The 27,839-nt window shown below is 42.3% G+C and overlaps 1 protein-coding gene and 1 long non-coding RNA gene across 2 annotated transcripts; one reads left to right on the top strand and one right to left on the bottom strand.

The window, feature by feature from the left end:
- Nucleotides 1-27,839, top strand: LOC143733469 (uncharacterized). Its single transcript, XR_013201405.1, has 4 exons — nucleotides 1-156; nucleotides 2,398-2,526; nucleotides 14,812-15,061; nucleotides 27,706-27,839. It is a non-coding gene; the product is annotated as an uncharacterized LOC143733469 (long non-coding RNA).
- LOC143733453 (C-type mannose receptor 2-like) lies at nucleotides 11,823-24,177 on the bottom strand. Its single transcript, XM_077225133.1, has 4 exons — nucleotides 24,055-24,177; nucleotides 21,582-21,965; nucleotides 20,411-20,785; nucleotides 11,823-15,135 (listed from the first exon to the last, which is right to left on the bottom strand). Exons 1-4 carry the CDS (start codon nucleotides 24,089-24,091, stop codon nucleotides 14,780-14,782), a joined length of 1,152 nt encoding a protein of 383 aa, XP_077081248.1. The 5' UTR covers nucleotides 24,092-24,177; the 3' UTR covers nucleotides 11,823-14,779.

Below are 27,839 nucleotides of genomic sequence, written 5' to 3'. Positions count from 1 at the left end.
TAGTCATGAGTGTCCCATTGTCCCTCACAGGAAAATTCACATGCGGTTCAGATTAAATCTTCAGGACAGAATTTGAATGTGTGCTGTTTATCCTCAAGATGGTTGTGATGTGGAAAAAAACCACAATCTATCCAGGAAACCAGGAGCGGTTTTCAGGTAATTTGCAAAATCATGTTAATGTAAGTCTCTTTATTACTGACAAATTATGAAATGAGTTCAATTTGAATATAAAGCAGCGATGCAATATCTGTTACGGAGACTCAGACAGGATGATAGAATTGAACCCAAAACAGTTTATTGAACAATACTGATGTTGATGGAAAGGAAGCGCTGAGGAGAACAGGGACAGTAAATGTGAAGGTAATGGTGCTGAGCATGCACTGGTGGCGTTGAGTTTTAAACTGAAGAGTAATAGTGTAAACTGAAAGTCTTTGGGTTGAAGATGGAGAATATTGGAGACTGGAGAACGAAGGGTATAATAAACAACTGCTTTATTTGCATCACTGTTGCTATGATGTCACAGTAAAATTCAGTTTTAGTGAAGCGTGTCTTTGTGCGTCTTGTTATAACATGCAAATATGAGACTGCAGCACATCATTTATAGTCAGATAATATTTCAGTGATCTACATGAAAAATCTTTCCAGTAAGATGACGTTTAAAAGTACAGTGAATATGCATTTACTTGAGACCCAAAATGATTTAAGATTTTCAGTCTTTTTAAACAAAATGAAGTGAGTTTATGCTTAAAACAAGAACAAATATCTGCCAATGGGGTAATAAAAATCAAAGGGAAAACAAGATTGACGCATTGGCAGATAGTTCTTCTTGCTTTAAGCATAAACTCGCTTAATTTTGATCAGTTTTTTTAATTAAAAAGACTTGACATTTACATTACAGTAAGTGTTTGGGATGAAGATGGAGGATATTGGAGACTGGAGAACGAAGGGTATAATAAACAACTGCTTTATTTGCATCACTGTTGCTATGATGTCACAATAAAATTCAGTTTTAGTGAAGCGTGTCTTTGTGCAGCTTGTCAAACATGCAAATTTGAGACTGCAGCACATCATTTATAGTCAGATTATATTTAAGTGAGCTACATGAAAAATCTTTCTAGTAAGATGATGTTAAAAAGTACAGTAAATATCCATTTACTTGAGACGCAAAATTATTTAGGATGTTCAGTCTTTTTGATCAAAATGAAGTGAGTTTATGCTTAAAACAAGAACAAATATCTGTCAATGGGGGCATAAAAATCAAACGGAAAACAAGATTGACGCATTGGCAGATATTTCTTCTTGCTTTAAGCATAAACTCGATAAATTTTGATCATTTTTTTTTTATTAAAAAGACTTGACATTTACATTACATTTTACAATTAATCATTTAGGAGACACTTTTATCCAAAGCGACTTACACATGAGGAGAGGAATAGCATTAGCAGCAATCAAACCAACCCTTAGGACAACAATATGCAAGTGCTGTGACCAGTCCCAGTTAGTCCAGCACAGCACACGTGGAAAGCTTTTATTTTATTTTCTATAAATAGAAATAGTATAGAAGGTGTTAGTATTACTGGGTAAGTGTTGCCGAAAAAGATGCGTCTTCATTATTTTCTTGAATATGGCTAAAGACTCAGCAGCTCAGGTTGAGTTCGGCAGATCATTCCTCCTGCAGGGAACAGTCCAGGTAAAGGTCTGTGAAAGTTATTCTGTGTCTCTTTGGTATGATGGCACAACAAGACGCCGTTCACTCTCAGAACACAAGCTTCTGGGGACACATCGGTCTGAAGTATTGAGTTTAGGTATAGGAGTGCAGATCCAGTGGTTGTTCTGTAGGACAACATCAGTGCCTTGAATTTGAGGCGAGCGGCTGTTGGAAGCCAGTGCAAGTTTATGAGGAGAGGAGTGACGTGTGTCTCTTCGGCTCAATAAAGACACTCTTGCTGCAGTGATACTGGAAGGAGAGAGCATAACAATAGTCCAGTCTGGATAGAACAAGAGCTTGGAGAAGGAGTTGTGTAGCTCCAATAGGAAGGGTGAGATCCTCCTAATGTTGTATAAGGCAAAAAAGACCGGCAGTTCTAGCAAGGTCTTGTGTGAAGTCCAACTGATCATCAATCTCAACTCAATGGTTCCTGGCTGTCCTGGATGGAGTTATTGATGATGAACTTAAGAAGTTGTGATGTAGTGATTGGTTGGCTGAAAACAGAAGCAGTTGGCTGAAAACAGAAACTGTCTTTGGGAGGTTTAGTTGAGGGTGGTGGTCCTCCATCCAGTAAGAAAAGTATCAGGCAGGCTGAGATGAGAGCATCTACCGTCATATAATCCAGCTGGAATGAGGTTGCGTGCCATCAGCGTAGCAGTGATAGGAAAATCCATGTTTCTGAATGACAGATCCTACTGATGACATGTAGATGGAGAAGAGATGTGGTCCCAGCACTGAGCCCTGAGGCACTCCCGTATCTAGATGTAGGGTCTTAGACACCTCACCCCTCCACGACACCCTGATGGACCTACTGAGAGGTAAGACTTGAACCATTGGAGTGCTGCTCCTGAGATATCATGAGGATTGACAGGAGGATCTGGTGGTTAATTGTGTCAAAGTACTGAGGATTTGGAAGCTGCTCTTGAGTCTCAGAGCTTCAATAACTGAGAGCAGGGCTGTCTCAGTTGAGTGACACTTTTGAAACCAGACTGGTTGTTGTCCAAGAGTTTCTTCTGTGTAAGACATGTAGAAAATTTGGTCGAAAACAACTCGCTCAAGTGTCTTAGTAATGAATGTAAGATGGGATACCAGTCCGTAGTGTTCTAAAAGTGCTGGATTTAGAGTGGGGTTCTTTAGCAGTGGGGTTATCAGACCCTACTTAAATACTGTGGGAAAGTTACCTGTGTGAAGAGAGGTGTTGATGATATGAGTGAATGCGGGTATAACTGAAGAAGAAATGGCCTGAAGGAGATGAGTTTGGATAGGATCAAGCGGACAGGTACAGTAGTAGGGTGATTGAAAAAGGATGAGTTTAGAGACTTCTGACTCCAAGAGTAGAGAGGAGGAGGAGAGAATGTGAGTGTTCGCTGTTAAGATGTGCTGTTCGATTTGTTGTGTTGGAAATTGGCCGCTGATGGTTGTTTTTTTGCTTATAAATAATGTGGCAAATTCATCAGCGGTTTGGTTTGACGGAGGAAGGGGAGGACTAAGAAGAGAGGAGAAGGTTTTGAAAAGTGTGCAAGAATCAGAAGGATTTTGTTGTGGTTGTACATTTTTTTTTTTTAGCAGTGGAGACATTAGTAGAGTGTAACGCTTAAGTTCAATAAAGATGAAGATGAGGAATATAGCTCAAGGTTTTTTTAGAATAATCCAAACAGCCAACATGTCAAACAGCGTACAGATATCAACAATACCGGACAAGGAGTGCAGGTGAAGGAACAACTTAAAGGAGTCATAATGTAGTATTAACTTTGATACCCACGCTCTATTATAGTCATTTCATGCCCTTCTAAAAAAGAAAAATTGGAAAAAAATAAACACAGAGATCGTTTGACCCTTATTTCTGAATGCATTATTGTCTCGCGAGACCTGATGCGAGGTTTTGGCTGTCGTGGACGGTCATTTTAATAATGCAAATGAGGGGCGCGTTGATTGGTGGCAGGAAGGAGGGGGCTTGACACCGCAGGTAACTTCAGCATATCATTCCAAAAAGAGATCATGGCGCAAGTTGTTAATGAACCCGACCTGGCCGCGACCTACGGGATTCAACCGTATATGTTTGAGCCAGACTCTGAACCAGAGCTGGAAACGGAAGAGGAACAACAGTCAATTGAAGGACGTCTACATCAACATGTCTCTGAATGGTAAAGACAATTTTTTTGACTGAGACATACATTAACATCAGTAACGAGCTAAAACGTTTTTTGCTATTTTCTCCCACATAAGTTTAGCTTTAATTTAATGTAGATTACATTAACGGAGATGTAGTCTACTTTATTTTCAGCTTACAGTGGTTATAGAGATTAACGTTTGCTATAATGTGTTGTTTCTGCCTTTTTTGACGTTGTGGTTTTTTAGATATTTAATAATTTTCATCTGCAGACATGTAACGTTATGTTTTTCTTTATGTTTATTAATTCTTGACTGTTTTTTAAATTGATCTATCCTTATCTATTATATAAAAAAATCAATACAATGATATGTTGTCATTGTTATATTATATACGATTATATTAAATAATAGCTGTATCATTTTCTAGTCTGTTTATCACTGAGGGAAAACTTCATAATTACAATGTATCAGATTTTAAATTAGTTTGGCTAATAATGTTTTGTGGTATATTGTTTTCAGAATTACATTTAGCAAACGGTTTTAGGCACTGAGCATGGACTCCTGTACCGTAACTGACGTTACTGTAGTGTAAAACAAAGTGGACAGATGTGGCTAGCATTCGTAGAGTCCATTCCCCGTGTTTACATCACATACATTAACCGCATTAGTAGTTAGCTGCTGTTTGTTACACAATATATAGAAATAAAAACACAGTCTTACCGTTTCAAATTCAGGCAAGTCCCTGATTGCTGGAATGGCACCTTTTTCCAAACGTTGCTTCGATGCCAACTTCGCCTGATATTGCCCCAAATTTGTAAAAGATTCTTTTGTGAAATGTTTAGCGCAGACACCTAACGTTGAGCAAGTTGAGATGGTTGTTGGAACAGCGTCATTAAAAATAAATTTCATCCACTTGTCCCTTGTAGTTTGGTCAGTTTTGGGTAAAGAAAAAACATTAGAATGTGGATTATGACAGTCAACCACAGAGCAACTCACGTGTGCACTACGTTTCTGCATCTTTCTTGACTGAATATGATGGGGAGAGGGGCAGGGCGGGCCTCCTCTGCGGTGTCCATATATGGTATATCCGGCCCCGTCTTGACGTCAAGTCGGGGGAGAAATTGAAATCTCGTATTTGAGTGCGCGTGCACGTTGGCTAGTTTAAGAACCCTGGGGTAAACAAACGCTTCACTTTTGAATATCGGCATCCCGGCCAATGTATAATCGTTAGTCAATCATAACATACATTGATTCTCATGGAAAAGTGAAAATTGCACATTATGACTCCTTTAAGGAGGTCAATTAATCACATACAGCTGACACATATGAGGGCTGGTGATGGCAGGACGACCAGGTAAAGGGATGATGATGGTGGGACGACGAGACCCAGGTGGTAATGATCGAGGCAGTACGATGACACAGACCCAGACCCTACAGCTCACGGCAGAGTATAGGGAGGGAGGAGCCATGATGGTGTCGAGGCTGACGATAACTGGGGGGCAACCGATGGAGACGAGGCCGATGGATCCACAGGTGCACAGCGAAATCGCTGTTACTGGAGACCAAGGGGATGCCATGGCGGGAATCATTGAAGGTGGAGCCAGATTACCCGAAGGCTGAGGTGGAGCCAGTGTGATGGAGGACAGGGATGATGCGGAGGGGAGGAACCCGCTCTAGGGGTGGAGGGATGGAGTGCAGCGGATGGCCCACAAGTCTGAGGGTGTCCGGTGAAGCCAAAGGTTGAAAAGGAGCCAAAACGGAGCAGACAAGCCGAGCTGGAGCGAAGAGGTATCTTCAGAGTTCTTCATCGATGAGTTTGGAGATCAGAGACCATTCGTCCACATAGAATCCCTCCAGATCAATCATTCTTCCATACAGAACCTCTCCCTATCCCTGATTTCCAGCTTTATGTTGGTGTTTCTTCTCTTCAGTTCAGCCCACTCATTTTCTATAGGGTTCAGGTCAGGCAACTGAGACAGTCATGACAGAAGCTTAATTTTGTGCTCAGTGACACATTTTTGTGTGGATTTGGATGTTTGTTCTTGGATCGTTGTCCTGATAGAAGTTCCAACCACGGTCCATTATAAGATTTCTAACAGAGGCCATCAGGATTTGATTTTTTTCATCTGTTGGTAATTGCTAGAATCCATAATACCATGTATCTGAACAAGATGTCCAGGACCTCCAGCAAAAAAATAGGCCCACAACATTAAAGATGCAGCAGTATATTTAACCGTAGGCATAGGGGACTTTATCAAGTTTCAAGTTTGCATTTATTTATATAGCACTTTTAAAAACAGCAAACAGGCCTGACCAAAGTGCTGAACAATACACAAGATTAAAAAAAAACAAGGACAAACCACACATTCATGACAGAAGCTCACAATGAATTAAAAGCTAAAGAAAAAAATAGGTTCTAAGAGAGGATTTAAAAACAGTTAAAGATTGAGCAGCTCTGATGCAAACCGGAAGGCTGTTCCACAGCCTAGGGCCTGCAATCGCAAACGCTCTGTCCCCTCTATTCTTTAACCGTGATCTGGGGACAGACAGAAGTCTCTAATCACCAGACCTCAGGTTTCATATGGGATTGTGTGGGCAGAGTAGCTCAGACAAATAGCTTGGTGGCAGGTTATTTACGGATTTAAAAACAAATAAAAGAAAAGATGCAGAGGTAGCCAATGCAGTGATTTTAAAATGGGAGAAACATGATCGAATTTGCATTTTCTTTTGAGGAACTTTGCAGCAGCGTTCTGTACTAATTGGAAACGAGCAATAGAGTGTTTGGGTATGCCATAGTAGAGAGAGTTGCGGTAATCCAAACACGATGTAATGAGCGCATGGATAGCAATCTCTTAAGTTTTTCTTAGAAAGGGAGGATTTAATTTTAGAGAGAAGACGTAACTGAAAAAAACAAGAACTAATTACCGCATTGATTTGTTGTTCAAATTTGAGGTTCTGATCCCAGAGAACAACTAGGTTCTTAATGCAAGATGACGTTGGATAAAGATAGTTCAGATCTGTTACCGCTATTATAGTTTTAATGGGGGCCAAAGACTATAACCTCGGTTTTGGATTCATTAAAAATTTGAAATTTTGAGAAAACCACATTTTTACTTCTTCTAGGCATGCAAAAAGAGATTTTAGAGCAGTATCATTGTTGCGTTTCAGAGGGAAATAAATGTGTGTATCATCTGCATAGCAGTGAAATGATACACCATGCTTTCTGAAAATGGAGCCCAGAGGAAGTAAATATATGGAAAAAAGAATGGATGTGAGAACAGACCCTTGCAGCACTCCACAGGAGAGTTTGGCTGGCAAGGAAGAGAAATTACCCAGTTTAACAGAGAAACTTCTAATAGTTAGATAAGATCTAAACCAGCTGAGGACAGTTCCCTGGATGCCCACATAATATTCTAGTCGGTATAACAGAGTTTTATGATCAACTGTATCAAAGGTCGAGGTTAAGTCTAACAGTATTAGGATCACAGAGTCACAGCGTCAGTCGCTAACAGTATATCATTAGAAACCCTTAGTAGAGCAGACTCTGTGCTGTGCAGAGGCTTAAAACCAGACTGGAAAGTTTCAAGGATTTGATTTGAGCTAAGATAAGACTGGAGTTGATTGAGAACCATTTTCTCCAATGCTTTTGTAATAAAAGGAAGGGTCGAAATAGGTCGAAATTTATTAAAATCCATAACATCGGGTTAAGGTTTCTTGAGCAGAGGTGTAACAGTAGCTTGTTTTAGTATATCAGGGATAGTCCCTGTGCTCAAGAATTTATTCATAAGAGACACCAAACATGTTCCCACCCAATCAAAAGTTTGGGACATCAAGAACATCAAGAGAGCACAAGGAAGGTTTCAAATGATCAACAATTTCTCTGAGAGATAGAAGAGAAACAGGGTCAAATACACTCCATATGGGTGAAGAACAACCCAATTCAGGCGAGACATTAGCAGATGATTGCAACTGAGGTCTTAGAGAGGAGATCTCACAGAAAAACCTTGAGAAACCTTCACACAATGATACTGAAGGATTTGAAATCACAATTATAGGGGGATTGAGAGCAGACTTTAACACAGAAAACAAGGCTTTAGAACTATAATTCTAAAGCCTTAAAATTAAATTAGAAAAATACGTAGACTTAGCAGATATGGCTTTCTGAAAGGCTATGAGGGAGTTTTTCAGCATTTCATAAGAAACTTGTAGCTTATCACTTTTCCATTTACGTTCTGCTGGTCTACATGCTCGCCTCAGAGAGTGGATGGTATCATCGAGCCATGGTTCAGTCTTAGGTTTTGACTTCTTAGCTTTTAAAGGAGCAGTGGTATTTAAAACCTCAGAGCATACAGTATTAAACAGACTAAGATGTTCTTCAGCATCCAAGTCAGGTAAGAGTGACTCCAGGGACAGAGACAGACACACCTCATTAAAGGAGTTAGTGAATTCCTCATGGAAACAGGGAGAAAAGGAAGGAGTCCATTGTGCAATGGATGAAATGTGCGATCTTGTAGGAGAAGAGAAAAACCCCAATATCAGTAATGGAAATGCCATGACAGAATACCAGGTCCAAAGTATGTCCATGAGTATGTGCGGGATCATTCACCCGCTGGACCATGCTAAATGAGTCAATGAGATTTAAAAACTCCATTGTTAGAGGCTTTGACTGACAGCACACATGAATATTAAAATCCCCTAGCAGAAGAATATTGCTGTAATTAGTTACACATTCGCCCATAAAAGCAGTAAATTCACTTATAAAATCTTTCACTAGGTGAGGGGGGGCGATACACCAGCGCTAACAAAAAAGGATCGTCAAATTCCTGTCGCAACAGTTGTACTTCACAGCTACTGTAGAATGTAGACGGAACCGAGTGACAGTAGAAAAACAGTTTTTTCCCCCTTTTTGCACCATAGCCATCTGGTGGGTTTGCTGCCAAAAAAGCTTTTTTTGTTTGTTTTATCTGACCACAGAATCCGGTCCCTTTTGAAATGCAAGTCGTGTCTCACAACTGTCTCACAATATGCTGGAGCTTGTCTTTTGATGAGCGAGGAGAATTTTTCTAGAAACCCTGCCAAACAACATGTGGTTATGTAGGGGTTGTTTGATTATTTTAAGGCTTTCTGCCCCCAAGACTCACTAATCCCTGTGAACCTTGGAGAGTCTTTGGCAACTCAAACTCTTGCATTAAGACGATATAGATGGATACCATTAAAGTACCGGATCGATAAGCAGTATCGATAGTAATCCTGCCCCCCCCCCCCCCATAATAGCAGCTACTGGTGAAACTTGGTGTTTGTTAAATGAGGCTTGGCAATCCATTTAATGTGGCATTTCTGCCACCTACTGGACAGAGAGTGAAGCGAAGATCATAAATCATCATAAAATCAATCTTTTATTTATAAAGCACTGTATATAAAAACTGCACCAAACTGCTGTTAATGCCTTGACAATAAAGTATAAAACAACCAAGATATACAGTAAATAGGATTGCACAAAACAAAAGGACATGGTAAACTAATCCCACATTTTTTATTGTTCTTACTTTTCTTTCTTAATATCTAGGGAAGAAATTAATAATTATAGCCATTCAACGTTACACAATAATTAAAAGCCATCTTATTATTTGCCAACTGTTCATGCTAAAAAATGTTAAACGGCAGACATCATTTATCCAGGGATGTAAAATACTACTGACCTTGAATTTCTGAGTTTTAATGTCATTTGCGTTTTTTGTCACAATGTAGTTCCTGATTGTGTGTGATGAGCATTAACATAGCAGTTTTCAGCATATCAGACATAAGATAAGAGTGAATGACTGTATATTGTGCTTTCCTTCAGTAATTTCACTTGTCTACGAGCATTGTGGGCTGATTTTATGGTAGGCTATAGCTCAACTTTACTGATATTAAACTGTCCCATATGGCAAAGAGCAGAGTAAACATTCACCAAAATGTATTTGCTTTGAACATCATGACTTGACTTTCACCTTCATTGTGAGCTCATTCAAGCTTTAGACCCTTCCAGCCGCATCTAGTCTTTACGGGACGTCCTGATTCATTCTCCCTCGGGTAGCTGTACATCTTGTGTTTATCTCTGAAATCATACATCTGTGCTACAAAACTCAAAGATCTTAAAAAAACACTCAGCTTTTTATGTCAGAATAAATGTTAAGCATGCGACAAAATAAATCAGATTCACACAAGATGAAAGTCAGACAAAAGACATCAATGACAAATGAAATTTCTTCCAAAGCTTTATTTTCTCAGAAAGAAATGAGTATGAATCACAAACCGACACAAATCCCAGTACAGAAATCCAGCAAAGAAGAAAATCACTGACATTCAAAATGTATGTAAATACAGACTAGGGCTGGGTATTGACATAAATTTCACAATTTGATTCAATTCCAATCTCCATGTCGATTAATTAAAAATTATCAGGTTTGGTACTTTTTTATCATAGACTGCCGTCTGCCAATGATTGTGTGGTGTGTTCACACATGCTTCAGACACCGGTCACACTGAGGCCGTTCCCCGTAGTGTCGACGCCGATACGCAGCATGTTTTCATGATGGATTTATTCATTTAAAAAAACGTTAAATATTGAAGAATGGATTCAGTAAATATATGAATAGTGTATATATATTTATCTATATGCTCCTCTCTAGAGTTATTTTTCTAGCTGTCAATCGAGTTTATGGTCATTGAATGGTTTTTCTGAGGTAAACGTGACGTTAAAGCTGTTTATTGACGTCTTTCCACGGTTGAAACACTGATTGATGGATTACATGAGACACGATTGATTTCAGGAAGTTGTTCTGTATCTTTCAATTTCAATATTAATGTGTACATAGAAGAGAAGTACAGCAGCCTCAAAAGGTATTAAGACACTTGAAAACATCTGTATTTCATTGCACTAGATGAAATACGATATCAAACCAAGTGTCATCTGTGCTCAAATGTGGATGCTAGAGCTTTTCTCATGTCATTTTTTATTATTTCTTAAGTGTCCAAATACTTTTTGATGCCACTGTATACATTTGTAGATCACAATTTTATTTAAGTAAACATATTTTTTAACCTTCACCAGTTCATTTAAATGCTTGTGCTTTAAAAGTACAAATATTCCATAATATATTTTAATCAATATGATATCATTACATTTATCTATTTGCATTTATATAGCACTTTTCTCGGCACTCAAAGCGCTTTACATATGGAGGGGGGATGGGGATCTGCGCATCATCCGCATCGGATGATGCGCATCATCCGCACCTGGATGATGCGACGGCAGCCATATTACTCCAGAACACACCCCCACACACGCACACACACACACACACACACACACACACACACACATCAGCTTATTGGTGGAGAGGAGACCAATGAGCCAATCAGTATATAGGGATGATTAGGGGGATGATGGACAGAGGCCACTGGGCAAATTTGGCCAGGACACCGGGGTTACACCTCTACTCTTTTTCCGAAGGACCTCCTAAGATTTTTAATGACCACAGAGAGTCAGGGCCTCGGTTCAACATCTCTTCCGAAGAATGGGATTAGTTTGAAGGATTTATTCATTATGCAGATGATTTTATCCAAAGCCACTAACAAATAAGGGGAAATCACATGCAATTTTATGGTAAGCACTAGATAATATGGACTAAACTAATAAAAACAATAAAGCGAAATGAAAGAAAACACAGTAAATGTTTGTATCCACCACCACATGAATTGATCTCAGAAAAGTGAAGGTTATATTGTCACAGTGTCTGGTTGTGTTTCCCTGGGTTATCACTAGAGGTCCTCGTTCTCACGGTGTCATTCACATTAGACTACAATTCCCAGCATTCTGTTCTGTCACTTATCTGAATATTGCACTCAGCTGTTTCCCATCACCTTGTTAGTTCTGTGTGTATATATTCCCTGTCTGTGTTAGTGTTTGTTACGGAGTCCTTGGTTTATGTCACCTCACTTTCTAGTCTGTATCTGCCTGTTTCTTGTTTTTGTCTTGTGTTTTGGATTGCCTTATTGGATTTTGACACCTGCCTGGATGACTACGAGTTTGGATTGCCCTTTAAGTAAAAACTACTGCTCTTGGATTTTCTGCCTCCTGTGTGTTTTCCGTGACAGAAGGACTCCGTCACACCTAATCCAGCGGTATGTTTCGTAACATCCCTTCCCCAGCCACCGAGCGGGAGAGAAAGGAATATTTTAAAGGGACTCGATTGGTCAAGTTTCGCGGGACCCGTGGAGGTCGCAGTGGAGGAGGTGGTCGAGAGACTGTTCAGGTTCCGTCTGCCCAGTCAGAGACTGTTCACGTCACGTCTGCTCAGCCAGAGACTGTCCACGCTATGTCTACCCGGTCAGAGACGGATCAGGAGATGCCCATTCGCGTGGCCGCGAGGGCACGGGTGGACTATTTGGAGCATCTGATTCGGATCCTAGACATGCCTGTGCTCGCTGTTCCAGAGCTGGAGCCAGTGTCCGTTCCAGAGCCTGAGCCAGTGTCCGCTGTTCCTGAGCCGGTGTCCGCTATTCCTGAGCCGGAGCCGGTGTCTGCTGTTCCTGAGCCGGAGCTGGTGTCTGCTGTTCCAGAGCTGAAGCCAGTGTCTGTTCCAGAGCCAGAGACAGATCAGGAGATAACCATTCTCGCAGCCGGGGGAATACCGAGCAACTATCTGGAGCGTCTGGCACAGATCCTGGAAGGACCCTTCAGACCTTTTGTGTCCCTGGTTCCAGAGCCGGAACCAGTTTCTGTTCCTGAGCCGGAGCTCGTATCTGCTGTTCCTGAGCAAGAGCTCGTGTCTGCTGTTCCTGAGCAAGAGCCCGTGTCTGCTGTTCCTGAGCCGGAGCCAGTGTCTGTTCCTGAGCCGGAGCCAGTGTCTGTTCCTGAGCCGGAGCCAGTGTCTGTTCCTGAGCCGGAGCCAGTGTCTGTTCCTGAGCCGGAGCCAGTGTCTGTTCCTGTGTTTGTGTCTGTCCTTGTGGTTGTTACTGTTCTGGTGTCTGTTCCTGAGCCGGTGTCTGTTCCTGAGCCGGTGTCTGTTCCTGAGCCGGTGTCTGTTCCTGAGCCGATGTCTGTTCCTGTGCCGTGGCCGCCCGAGGGTTCTTCACTGCCCTGGCCGCCCGAGGGTTCTTCACCGCCCTGGCAGCCCGAGGGTTCTTCACCGCCCTGGCAGCCCGAGGGTTCTTCACCGCCCTGGCCGCCCGAGGGGTCTTCACCGCCCTGGCCGCCCGAGGGTTCTTCACCGCCCTGGCCGCCCGAGGGTTCTTCACCGCCCTGGCCACCCGAGGGTTCTTCACCGCCCTGGCCGCCCGAGGGTTCTTCACCGCCCTGGCCGCCCGAGGGTTCTTCACCGCACTGGCAGCCCGAGGGTTCTTCACCGCCCTGGCCGCCCGAGGGGTCTTCACCGCCCTGGCCGCCCGACGGTTCTTCACCGCCCTGGCCGCCCGAGGGTTCTTCACCGCCCTGGCCGCCCGAGGGTTCTTCACCGCCCTGGCCGCCCGAGGGTTCTTCACCGCCCTGGCCGCCCGAGGGTTCTTCACCGCCCTGGCCGCCCGAGGGTTCTTCACCGCCCTGGCCGCCCGGGGGTTCTTCACCGCCCTGGCAGCCCGAGGGTTTTTCAACGCCCTGGCAGCCCGAGGGTTCTTCACCGCCCTGGCCGCCCGAGGGGTCTTCACCGCCCTGGCCGCCCGAGGGTTCTTCACCGCCCTGGCCGCCCGAGGGTTCTTCACCGCCCTGGCCGCCCGAGGGGTCTTCACCGCCCTGGCCGCCCGAGGGTTCTTCACCGCCCTGGCAGCCCGAGGGTTCTTCACCGCCCTGGCCGCCCGGGGGTTCTTCACCGCCCTGGCAGCCCGAGGGTTATTCACCGCCCTGGCAGCCCGAGGGTTCTTCACCGCCCTGGCCGCCCGAGGGGTCTTCACCGCCCTGGCCGCCCGAGGGGTCTTCACCGCCCTGGCCGCCCGAGGGTTCTTCACCGCCGCCCTGGCCGCCCGATGGACTGTCTGCTTCGCCCTGGCCGCCCGATGGGTCGTCTGCTTCGCCCTGGCCGCCCGATGGGTCGTCTGCTTCGCCCTGGCCGCCCGATGGGTCGTCTGCTTCGCCCTGGCCGTCCGATGGGTCGTCTGCTTCGCCCTGGCCGCCCGATGGGGTATCTGCTTCGCCCTGGCCGCCCGATGGGGTATCTGCTTCGCCCTGGCCGCCCGATGGACAGTCTGCTTCGCCCTGGCCGCCCGATGGACAGTCTGCTTCGCCCTGGCCGCCCGATGGACAGTCTGCTTCGCCCTGGCCGCCCGATGGACTGTCTGCTTCGCCCTGGCCGCCCGATGGACTGTCTGCTTCGCCCTGGTCGCCGGCTGAGCCATCACCCCCTGTTCTTGTTCCCCTTCATGGTCCTGGCCCTCCCATCCCTCCCTTGGATTTTCCACCTTCCTCTTGGACTCTTGTGTTGTCTTGTGTACTGTCATGGAGCGTCTGGTAGCCGCTCCGTAGAGGGGAGGTTCTGTCACAGTGTCTGGTTGTGTTTCCCTGGGTTATCACTAGAGGTCCTCGTTCTCACGGTGTCATTCACATTAGACTACAATTCCCAGCATTCTGTTCTGTCACTTATCTGAATATTGCACTCAGCTGTTTCCCATCACCTTGTTAGTTCTGTGTGTATATATTCCCTGTCTGTGTTAGTGTTTGTTACGGAGTCCTTGGTTTATGTCACCTCACTTTCTAGTCTGTATCTGCCTGTTTCTTGTTTTTGTCTTGTGTTTTGGATTGCCTTATTGGATTTTGACACCTGCCTGGATGACTACGAGTTTGGATTGCCCTTTAAGTAAAAACTACTGCTCTTGGATTTTCTGCCTCCTGTGTGTTTTCCGTGACATATATAGACTTTAAATGGAGATAATGTGACTGCAAAGGGCTTGATTGACTCTTCATAAACCGTTACTCGACTCGCTCTCTCACTTGGTGCAGATGAAGTTGTTTTTCTCAGTTTCTGGAAGGCTGATCCAGCTCTGCTTGCTGGTCTGAATGGCTCCGGATCTCACTGTCGTAGTGCAGTTCTCGTCCCCGGTGCCGTGACCCGGAGCCCACCGCTCATAGCACAGGGTCTGGCCTTTGACCCAGAACCAGAGGCCGAGCTCGCAGGTGTGACGGAGACCCAGCCACACGTGAGCGGTGGAGGCCATCGAGATCACGTTCTCCACCCGAAGCTGGATCTCCTGCGAGTCCACCGACACCAGGTCCATGTCTACATCTCTGCAGTGTTTCAGAGCTCCTGTCCACGTCAGATTCTGTCTGATCAGAACCAGTTTATCTGGAACACAAACAGACCAACAAACAAAAACCGAAACGCTTTAGTTTAGGTTCGATTCTCACTATTAACGACTTTTGTTTCAATAAACTCCTAATTACTGCTTATTAATAGTTAGTAAGGTAGTTGTTAAGTTTAGGAATTGGGTGGATCAAGGGATGCAGAATATGATCATGCAGAATAATGCATTAGTATGTGCTGATAAACAGACAATATCCTAGGAATATGCATGCTAATAAGCAACTAGTTAATAGTGAGAATTGGACCCTAAACTGAAGCGTTACCACAAAAACATTAAACACTTTTAGTTAAACGCAGAGGTGGGTAGAGTATCCAAAAACTGTACTCAAGTAAAAGTACAAGTACTTAAAGAAATATTTACTCAAAGTAAAAGTAATAATCTTAATAGTTACTTGAGTAAGAGTAAAAAAGTATCGAATGAAAAAAGTACTCAAGTAGCAAGTTACTAGTTACTTCGGATCATATAGGCCTATATATTAGGGCTGGGCGATATATCGAATATACTCGATATATCGCGGCTTGTAGTCCGTGCGATGTAGAAAATTACTATACCCTGAAACTCGCGGACATTTTTTTTCCTTTGTTTTTTCCCCCTCTTGTCCCGTCCAGCATCAAAGCGCAAGCATAATGATTACCTTCAGGGTTTTTCCTGCATAGACAATTATGAGGCGGCCGCCTCCGTCAAATTTCGTGCCGCCTCCGCCTCTCGACAAAACTCGGACAGACAGTCACGTGCTCATATACACTTTTTCCACCGTGACAGTTCTGTCGCGATTCCCGCTTGTGTAGTTTGCCGATAGTGCTGCACGGATCATAATCCGCGGGTCGAGTAATAAAAACATTCCATTCAATCGAGGGTGGATGACAGCTAAATGAGTGTAATAAAGACACGGAGCTCCCATCATGGTACCTAATGTACGGACTGCTTTCACACTAGAAACAAACCAAACCTTTATTCAGTTTGATCCGGACTGAGACTACCTCTTTTCGTCGGACCAAATTTCCTCTGTTTGGTGCGGACCGTGGTCCGGGAGAGGTTTCACACCTGTAATTTTGATTCGGACCAAACTGAAAAGTCCGAAAGTCCGGACCAAACAAGGTAGGTGTGAAAGGGCCCTAAGTTGCGCTGTTGAGTCTCGCGCAGTTATTTATAACATTAATTATAGTTAAGAAACAATATATAGGCTACACACGACCAGAGTGCTGTTTTCCTGAATGCCATCACGATTGAAACCGAGATATTAATTTCATAACAGTTCAATAAACAAATAGTTAAAATTAAGTTACTTTCATTTTTAGACTGTTTTTGTTCTGTTTTAGCAGCGAAAATAGTTCCAAACAACAGAACCATATCGCGTCTCACAGCAACACTCATCCATGATTCATTACTGAATCATTCAGCGTTTTGAACTAACAGTTAATCGCTTGAGTCAAAGATTTAATTGCTCATTATTAAACCGCCTCATTCTGAATCAATCAGCCGTTTGAACGAATCGTTTACATTAATGACTCAATGACTCGCTCATTAAGACGGCCGCCTGCCGCCTCCTACTGGCGGTTTAGTTTCAAAGTATCATTCTTTTCAACATTCCTTATTTGTATATTCAAAAAATATTCAAAACAATCTCATAATCTCATTTAATACAGTTATAATTTTTCAATGTAAATTATTTAATTTGATTGGTAACAGCCTGTCTTATTATTTTAATTGAATGCATTGATAAAATGTAAGAATTTGAAATGAAATTTAGAGCATACATTAAATAAAATTAGGGGGAAAATGCCCTTTATAAAGGTACAAAAAATTGTTCTGATAAGAGTGTTTTCAAAAATGAAACATTGACAATAAGTTTAACGGGAGTAAAGCCTCTGTTTAGGCTATAAAGAAAATGTAATTTTGCCAAAAGAAGGACTTTTAATTTAAATAAATGTTAATTGTGTGATATGTTACCATATTATCATGCTTAATTGAATAATTGTAATGTGATGATCAGATGCAGATATCTAAATCAAAGATTATGGGTGGTTGGCGGCCGGATTATTATTTATGGATTATACAGTTTGAACAAGAATGTTTTAACGTAGACATATAGAATCATCATACTGGTGTGATTGTATGCATCAAAGTTTTAATTCAAGGCTAAGGCAAAATATCGAGATATATATCGCGTATCGTGACATGGCCTAAAAATATCGCGGTATTTATAAAAGGCCATATCGCCCAGCCCTACTATATATATATATTAGGGGTGTAACGATTTTCGAACCGAACCGAAGAACCGCGATACAGAACCCACGATTCGAATCGCGATACTCTCATGGCGTACCGAACACGCCCCGCCCCCTGCTACCCCGGCCCCGCCCAGCCCGGCTCAATGGACCTGGAATGTGTACACAACGAATTCAGTTTTTTAGCCTAACCACCATTAACACCAAATAGCAAGCTCTGTGTTTTGTTACTTTCGATAATAAGCGAGGTGTAATCTTCAAATTCTGACTATTTGATCACAAAAATCAAACAATAAATGCCGTTTTGGAGCTCTTTGCTGTGGCGAGATCATTGTACTAGCTCCTCATTTCAAGCGGCAGCGCGGAGCGCGAGTAAACGCGATCATCTCTTCCTCAGTTACAGAATAAACATGAATGGACACCTGAAGTTATGTTGAAAAATACAGTATACTTACTGAAAGGCATCATAACTCGTGTAACCGCTCAATCAGTGTTTCGGCAGCGGAAAGACGTCAATAAAACTGCATAGCTTGTCACTAGCATTATATTGACCTCAGCAGGAAGTGATTCAGTGTCCACAACTTGTTGGTTCCTAGAGAAATGAACTCTTGCACTAAATAAATGCACTATATTATCCTATATATTATATTTTACTTAACCTGTTAATTATATCTTGATTATTTAATGTATGTTTAAAATCGTCTTTGTATGTACGTCTTTCATGAAAATGACAGCAACTGTGTAAATTATTGTATTTCAATAACAAATTAGAGTAAAGTTAATACAAAAACTGCCTTATGTTCAGTTTACATGTTTTCATACAATGTGTTGGGTGTTGATTATTATATCTAAACAATAAATAGCATCTGAATTTAGGCTAGAAGTCTAGGCTCTGTTGTTAACCTTAATGTTATAGTAATGTGCGGCTCCCTATATAGTTTACAACATTAGCAGATTTTTAATCCTTGCAAAACGTTTAATTGTAATTGAATTAATTTAAAGACAAAGACACCATTTTTTCATTAAACCACTGTTTAATTTTTTTTAGCTTTCTAAACCGAACCGAACCGAGACGTCAAAACCGTGGGAAAACCGAACCGTCAGTTTTGTGTATCGTTACACCCCTAATATATATATATATATATATATATTAACATGATATTATTTAGATTATTTAGATAATTATCTTTGCAACAAAAACAAAAGAGACAAGCATTATTTCTGCTATCTACAGTATAGCCCGAAAATCACTGCCTGTCCATTGGTTTGTATAATAGTAACTTATACAACTACATTTTGTATTATTATACAATGTCGAAATAAAGTGAATATGCAGAGTTTTGCATTCAAAGGCATTTAAAGTCAGGAAACCATTGACAGAAAAGAAAGAGTCAAAACTCTTCACGTGTGTCCGCGCTCATGACAGCTGAACATCTGAACACAAACAACGATCAAATGCACATCGATAGATCTTCTTCCGTCTGTTTTCCAAAATGTAATCAAATGTATATTTCTCCAAGCATGTTTAAACTGGTTAACTGTCTAAGGCAGGCAAAGACATTCGTTTTTAAGATGATTTTGCACGCTGCGCAATACACACACATTACCGCGGGATGGCGGGTGTTCATTTCATAAACTGTGAACATTGGTAGCTTATTTAATGTATAAATTAAGGGTATATGTCCTAAAAACTAGTAATGTCATATTTTTTAGTAGTGCTATCGTGGTGTAATAATCTATTTGGTTGTAAAATGTATTACCTGAATGAAATGAAATCAAATGTATCGTCCTGTGGAATCATTCATTCACAGACAGACAGCATACGAAGATGTTCAACTAATGAAGATCTTCATCGCTGGCAAACAATATCATGCACTTGCAGATTTGCTTTCACTTGCATGTAGGTCCACGGCTACTTTATCCAACGCTCTTGGTGTTATTAAATGTTCCTGTTACGACTCCGTGTGTGAAACCGCTTCAGACGATTCAGTGCGTGACGGAAACTAAACAAATCATTCAAACTGATTTGCGAACCAATTTAGACAGATCTGCCAACTTGTTTGATGAAGTCTTTGAACAGAATCGACTCAAAAGAGTGATTCATTTGTGAATTGAGCATCGCTCATGCCCCAGAAAAAAGATACAGCCAGCTTGAAATATTCTACGCATTTAACAACAGGTATTGCATTAAAATAAAGTAACGAGAGGAACTTCGCCCAACGTAACGAAGTAAAAGTACAGTTTTTTCATTAGAAATGTTCTCGAGTTAAAGTAAAAGTACCCACATTTAAATCTACTCTTAAAAGTACAAATTTTTCAAAAAAATACTCAAGTAAATGTAACGAAGTAGCCTAAATGTACTTCATAACTACCCACCTCTGGTTAAACGGTACTTCTCCCCAAAAAATGTAAATTCTGTCACCATTTACTTGCACTCGTGTCGTTCCAAACCCCTGCAAACTAAGATATTTTAATGAAACCGGAGATATTTCTGTCCCTCCATTGGAAATTCAGGTAACAAAAATGTAAACGATCCAGAACGGTCATTACTGCGCCATAAAACTAATCCATATGAATCGAGCGGTTTACTCCAGATTCAGTTTAGGCTTTTATTTGAATCTATAAATGATTGTCTCGAATAGAGCACTTCACATTAAGTAAACACTAACGAGAACAAACCGGATTTTGCTTCATGTTCATGCTAACTCATGTCCCGCCGGGTTGATCAGCAAATGTACACATCTACCACGAACACATCGTCCCTACTTAACATTTTCATCTAGTTTTTATTCGTTAATGAAAATGTCAATAGATTGTCGTCATAGTTTTTGTTAATCATTATTCGAAACTGTTTTTTTTAGTTATCGTTTAGTTTTCGTTTTATTTTTTTATTTTTTTCCACAAATTAACACTGATTAGTGTTGGGTTAAAGTTGTAGTTCACTCATTCTGTGATTTAGAGTTTGTGTTGTTTCACATGTAGAGTTACATTTGTTCAGATGACTGTGTGTGTGAGAGCTTCTACTTACCGTCGTAACACACAAAGGGATAAGGACCTGTACAAGGATCATCTACCCATCGTCCTTGGAATTCTGGCATACCAATGGAGGTGCAGATATCATTGCTGTTAATCTGGCTGTTGGGTTCACCAGTGTGCCAGTGTGTGAATGTGGAGGTGCTGTTATCTGACCAAACCCAGAGTCTGTTAGTCGGGCTGTTGAGTCTCCTCAGACCGATCCAGGCTCCATCAGCTGAAGTTACGTTGTGTTCTATGAAGTTCTTCATCTTATCATTCTCACTCTGGTTCCTCACACTGGCCAGATCTGTGTGATACTGTCTACAGTAACTCTGAGCTTCAGTCCAAGTCTTTGTCACATTTACAGAGACGAATGTTTTACTGCTGGCTTTAAAAGAGAAAGACACTTGTCTTAAATTAAATAGACATTTGTTTAAAACTCCCACTTTTCGTACAACTAGGAAAAGACACTGTTTATCTGTTAGTGGTGTTAAATTGTGAAACAAACTAAATAATGAATTAAAGCAATGTCCAAATTTATTCCATTTTAAAAAGATGTTCAAAGAAACTATATTCCAGAGGTATAGAGAGAAACAGTGCTAATAATAAAGTGTGCTTATGGTGAATTATTTGTAGTATGTATAAATATTGTCGTGTATGTGTAATATTGGTATGTGATTAGAGCTTTTGAAGATATTTTTTTTATTGATTATAGATTATTATCTCTGTAGACTTATTATTTCATAGTTACTTCGTTAAATATGGTAGAAATGGCATAAAGGGGTTGGAGTATATACGTTTTACTTCTTCCTGCTTCCTTTTGTGCATGTAAATAGTCTTTAAGTTTTTGAAAGTATGGAGTTTTACTTTGTTGTTTATTTGTTTTGTTTTCTTTATTAGTTTCTTTGATTGATTATTTTTAAATTTTATTTACATGTTCAAATAAATAAATAAATTAAAAAAATTAATTAATTAAATTGTGAAATATTAGAGAAATGAAATGCATAAAAAATAAGAAAATATTTATGCACAAAGAAACAAACATAAGGACAAAAAGACAAATCCACTAAATGCAATTATGTTTCATCATTCAAAACTAAAAGTGTTTTATTATTGTACATGAAAATACTCAATATGGTCTTTTAGCACATATCTGTGTGTTGTGATCTTACAGCTGAACTCACCATTATAGCAGATGAATGGCCTTGTGGAGCTATAGGCTGCATCATGCCATTTTCCATCAAACTTCTTCATAAAAACACAGTCTCCATCTCCTTCTGGGTGTTCTGGTGACCAGTTCCTGTACGGGGACTCGTTTGCTGTGTAGAACGTGGGGTCGTTCAGAGACCATATCCATGTGTTTGTTGTCCTCAGCCCAATCCAGACACGTACAGCTTTAGGGTTCACACTCTTTATGACCCGCTCGGTGTCGTTCTGATCTTGTGTGTCGGTGATTGTGGCCAGATCTGTGTATTTCTCTCTGCAGTGTTTCTGAGCCTCGTTCCAGTTCATGCTCTGATTCACAAAGTGATACTGACGCAAAGCTCCTGCAGACACACTGACCACGGCTGAGAAGAGACACATTCACACAGATCTCAGACTCACTCTCACCTTCTGATCATGACAGACACTTTCCCATTTCGGGACAATATTTATATACGGCCACCTATAATTGATTCCTGGGACACTTTTTACCTTTACGGTTTTGAATGAAGAAATATGAAATGAAATTACGCTTTTAAATATGAAACTAAAGCCGGCAATAAAGTCTTAATGAGTGAATGAGTCATTCATTCAACCGATGTGTTCAAACGACTGATTCATTCAGGTAATTAGAATTTTTTGAAAAAAAAAAACATTTTTTGCGATCTAGGCCTAGGTTTTCACTAATAATTGTCCTGTAATTGTCAATTAGTTGATTATTGTCAATAATTAAAAAAAAAAAAATAGTTGAAATTTCGATTCATGGTCTCTAAGTGCCGACGTGGGAGGAGCCACTTTTTCTAAAATGGCTATAACTTGTGAATGGAATGAGATATTTTCACATGTGTAAGGGCTCATCCTGCAGTTAACGCAGCGACTGGCCACTTGGTGGCGCTATAACTTGAGAAAAAAAAACATAAATATGGCTATAACTACGCTACCCTACGTCTGATTGACTTAAAAATTGGCATACGGTGTCTTTGTCCAAGGTGCCAAGACTGACTTTGAGGACATTCGCCTAGGGTTGGGCCGATGGTACGATGGCTGACAGACATCACAACCCCCCTGGTTTCCAGGGTGATGCGTCATGCTTGGCATGTGATTCACCCCAGCTAAAATAGCGCTGAATGACAGATGCAGCGCTTTTATTTATAAATATTAACAAACTTTCTTACCATGTCATCAACTATCTTCTATTCCGATTGTCAAATATGTGAAAGTGAGTTTGTTTTGTCGTTTAAAAAACCTCTATAAATTTTCGCCACAGCGCGAAAGCACAGTTTGGATCTGGCAGTGATGTCACGTCACTGTACATTGGCTCCTCAGTGCTCAGCTGCTGCAGAGCGTGCTGAAATTGCTGATGAGATGTAGAGGAAAATATCTAGTGGAAAATAAGAATGTTACCCCCCCACCCCCGCTCCCGATGTCATCGTCCATCGCGATGTTTCACTGTAGACATCGTCTGATGCCAAATTGGTAGACATCACCCAACCCTACATTCGCCTATCTCGAATAACGCGGCTGGCAGAGGCCAATGAAATTTGAGCAGCTAAAGACAAGCACTAGGGGTGTGACGGTTATTATATAACCGTGAGACCGACGGTTATAGTTGAACACCGTCATTAGAACTCTATAACCGCCAAAACCGTGTTATTAAAATATATTTTTACAAACATTTTTTATCATGGAGAATGTTTAAATACTAATATCAGCTTACGAGGGAAACGGAGGCGGAGTTAGTGGTGCTTCAGCTACTGCTGGAGATGATTCGGGAGAAGTCTCTGCCCCTTTACCGATCAGAGCGCGTGCTGACATGGAGTAAAGCCTTGTTTATACTTGACGCGTCCGTTTCTTTTAATGTCTATGGTTCGCACGAGCGCGAAGGTGCCAGCGGCAAAAATGACGCGTTGGGTGCGCAGGACCGGCAAGACCCCATTTCGCATTGCTGTGTGCACTGCTTTTTATTTTGTAACAGCGTGCGCGGCGCCGCATCCGAGGATGAACGACTTCTAGCCGAAACTGCCTGAGCATTTTCCGGCATAGAAACATTAGCAGTTTGACCTGTTTCACAAACATAATTACAAAAAACACAATGTTCAATCAATCAAGTGTCCGTCACACACAACTTTCACGTTTGCTCTGTTAACTGAAGGCATTAATCCAGTAGATGCATTGCATTCTGGGAGTTGTGGTTTTTGATTACGATTGTATTCGTGAGCTTCGATCGGATCACTTGCCTAAATATTTTTTCACAGTCGCCCTCACAATAATTTTTGGTCGCAAATGTTCTGTGTGCAAAATGACTGTTTAAGTAAAGTTGTGTGTCTGATCTCCTCAATAACACATGATTTGAGGATCATCACAAACGTTCATGCTCAGCTTGAACACTTTCAGCTCAGCACTAACACTACGAGCACTAGAACTAGTGAAGCACTGCGGTAAACACTCACTCACCTGTGAGCAGAAGAGACGTCAGTGTGATTCTCTCCATTCCTGAGGGAAAGACAGAAAACAGTCTCAATAAACCAGCTTCATTTGCTTTGAAATACAGCAGCTGAAGTTCATACAGAATCCAGAACTTCAGAGCATGTCATTCAGGGCGTGGGAAGAGGGTTTAGGTCGAAAAAGTCTATAAAACTCGTCAAAACTCACAACAAGCGTATCGATGAGAACACTCGTTTGAACTCGTTCATACACACACACGAACTTGACTGCACATCACATTATTGACACTGCTTTCAATTATAATGTATGTAACGTTCCCACGCCCACGGTCTACGGTACATACATTAAGCCTTTACGTAAAAGGGTTATTGGGCTGTTTACACTATAAAAGAGCTGCACAGCGACAGGAAATAGAAATGAACACAAAAAACCTGCCTAGTTCCTACCTTCCACAACACTGGCAATGGACTTCGATTGTGGTCGGTTTTTGAATTTTTTTGAGCGGCTCCTGACGAAATTCTTATTACCCACAAACAATATGACGTCACACTCTGCGCGTATGTATTAAAAAACATAATTTAACATAGAAATACTTAAAGTGTTTATTACAAATAAATTACTAATTGCTAAAAATGAATAAATATAAATTAACAAAAATTCACGTTACATTTACAATCCTGTGAAAACAGTGCAGCACCCCCACTTCTCATGCCCCTGATATCATTCCTACTTTATCGTTGCTTATTAGCTTTTGCATCAAAATACACATGTGAAGCTCCTAAAGCTGATGCTGCCACGGGCTGGTTGAAGCAGGAACGAACTAGGTTATTCACAGACGGGATTCAAAGCTAGAGTTCTTACTAGATCAAGAAAATATGATCATATAACACCGATTTTATCATCACTTCATTGGTTACGTATAGAGTTCCGTATTAAATACAAGATATTGCTTTTGACTTACAAAGCTCTAAATGGTTTAGCTCCAGTCTATTTAACGGATCTTCTATCGCCTTACAATCCATCGCGCTCTTTAAGATCACTAAATTCGAGGCTTCTGGTCATTCCTAGGATATCCAGATCCACCAAAGGAGGCAGAGCATTTTCACATTTAGCTCCGAAGCTCTGGAATAGCCTTCCTGATATTGTTCGTAGCTCAGACTCGCTCTCCCAGTTTAAAACTAGACTGAAGACGCATCTATTTAGCCAGGCATTCATATAAATTTTTATCTTAAAGTTACTGTAAATTCGACCTCTAGTTCATAAACGCCAGAGGAGAACTGGCCCCCGACTGAGCCTGGGTTCTCCCAAGGTTTTTTTTTCTCCATTGGGTCATTTGATGGGGTGTTAGGACACCATTAGGTCACTGGATGGAGTTTTTCGGTTCCTTGCCACTGTTGCCTTTGGCTTGCTCAGTTGGGGATATTCAAATTAATTAACCAATCATACCATTGATTAGCTCTGCCAAACTTGGATGTCTTTTTTTTCCAGTAATAAACAAACATTGTTAAGTTGTTTTGATTGATACTGTGAAGCAGCTTTGATACAATCTGTATTGTGAAAAGCGCTATATAAATATATTTGACTTGACTTGACTTGACAAAGGAAACATGAACGGAACAGCCAAGCATATAGCGACAATGACAGACAAGGAACAGACTGAAACACGGTTAAAATACTGTCACGTTTCATGAATCCACTGTCTCATTTTGGTATGTGGTGTGTGTGTATGTGTGTCTGTGTGGGCGTGGTTACTAATTCCCGTTTGATTGTGTTCACCAGCTGCAAGTCCTTACCAGTTTCTTTATATGCCCAGTAATTCCCATCTCACATTGTCAGATCGTTGTGGCTTCCCCGGTGTCGTGTCCTGTTTCCTGTGTGGCTCTCTGCTTCTCCTCGTGTGTTCCAGTCTTCGTGGATCTTCGTCGTTGTTTCCCGGTCTGGATTGTTTATTTGTTCCTGTTTTGAGCACTCCGTCAACATCTCCACGAGACTCCGGCTGCCCATCGACGTCCCTGTGTCACAGTTCTTCTGAGTGTTTGTCCCCGACCTGTGTTTCTGTGACTTGTCTGACCTTCTGAAATAAATAACGTTTTACTTGCAATTGTATCCGATTCGTTCATCACAAATACACAGAACAGATAAGGGCGTGGCCTATCCGGAGTAGGAAGCCTCCAAGGCGGAGCTGGCCATGTCGTAGACGACCCTTCGGGCGGCCACGACGGAGATGACCCTTCGGGCGGCCACGACGGAGATGACCCTTCGGGCGGCCACGACAGAGACGACCCTTCGGGCGGCCACGGCGGAGACGACTCTTCGGGCGGCCACTGCGAAGACGACCCTTCGGGCGGCCACGACGGAGACGACCCTTCGGGCGGCCACGACGGAGACGACCCTTCGGGCGGCCACGGCGGTGAGGACCCTTCGGGCGGCCACGGCGGAGACGACCCTTCGGGCGGCCACGACGGAGACGACCCTTCGGGCGGCCACGGCGGAGACGACCCTTCGGGCGGCCACGACAGAGACGACCCTTCGGGCGGCCACGGCGGAGACGACTCTTCGGGCGGCCACTGCGAAGACGACCCTTCGGGCGGCCACGACGGAGACGACCCTTCGGGCGGCCACGACGGAGACGACCCTTCGGGCGGCCACGGCGGTGAGGACCCTTCGGGCGGCCACGACGGAGACGACCCTTCGGGCGGCCACGGCGAAGATGACCCTTCGGGCGGCCACGGCGTAGATGACCCTTCGGGAGGCCACGGCGTAGATGACCCTTCGGGAGGCCACGGCGTAGATGACCCTCCGGGCGGCCACGGAGATGACCCTTCGCGAGGCCGGGGCGGAGATGACCCTTTGGGCGGCCATGGCGGAGATGAGATGACCCTTCGGGCAGCTGCGGAGGAGATGGGCGGAAATGACCCTTTAATTTAATTTAATGACCCTGAATTTTTTTTTGTAACAGCGTGCGCGGCGCCGCATCCAAGGATGAACGACTTCTAGCCGAAACTGCCTGAGCATTTTCCGGCATAGAAACATTAGCAGTTTGACCTGTTTCACAAACATAATTACAAAAAACACAATGCTCAATCAATCAAGTGTCCGTCACACACAACTTTCACGTTTGCTCTGTTAACTGAAGGCATTAATCCAGTAGATGCATTGCATTCTGGGAGTTCTGGTTTTTGATTACGATTGTATTCGTGAGCTTCGATCGGGTCACTTGCCTAAATTTTTTTTCACAGTCGCCCTCACAATAATTTTCGGTCGCAAATGTTCTGTGTGCAAAATGACTGTTTAAGTAAAGTTGTGTGTCTGATCTCCTCAATAACACATGATTTGAGGATCATCACAAACGTTCATGCTCAGCTTGAACACTTTCAGCTCAGCACTAACACTACGAGCACTAGAACTAGTGAAGCACTGCGGTAAACACTCACTCACCTGTGAGCAGAAGAGACGTCAGTGTGAAAGACAGAAAACAGTCTCAATAAACCAGCTTCATTTCTTCCATAGTACAAAACAGCTAAATCAATCCTATTGTAATCAGTGTAAAGTTAAGACTGTGTTAAACTCTGTTTCTTACCTGTGTGTGTGTGTGTGTGTGTGTGTGTGTGTGTGTGTGTGTGTGTGTGTGTGTGTGTGTGTGTTTCTCTGTCAGGACAGACTGATATCAGGATCATCTCTCCATCTCTGCTCCTCCCAGCTTTAGAGAAAAACTCCCGGCTGTGGTTTATTTGTATATTTTTTTGAGGGGATATTTCTCTATTTTGCTTCCGTAACGTGTCCTCTTTCAAACT

Source organism: Siphateles boraxobius, unplaced genomic scaffold, assembly GCF_051911475.1.
Source record: "Siphateles boraxobius isolate OS27281-9 unplaced genomic scaffold, OSU_SipBor_1 126, whole genome shotgun sequence".
Taxonomy (NCBI): domain Eukaryota; kingdom Metazoa; phylum Chordata; class Actinopteri; order Cypriniformes; family Leuciscidae; genus Siphateles; species Siphateles boraxobius.
The sequence above is the reverse complement of the archived record's forward strand: the minus strand, read 5'-3'. Positions and strand labels throughout refer to the sequence as shown.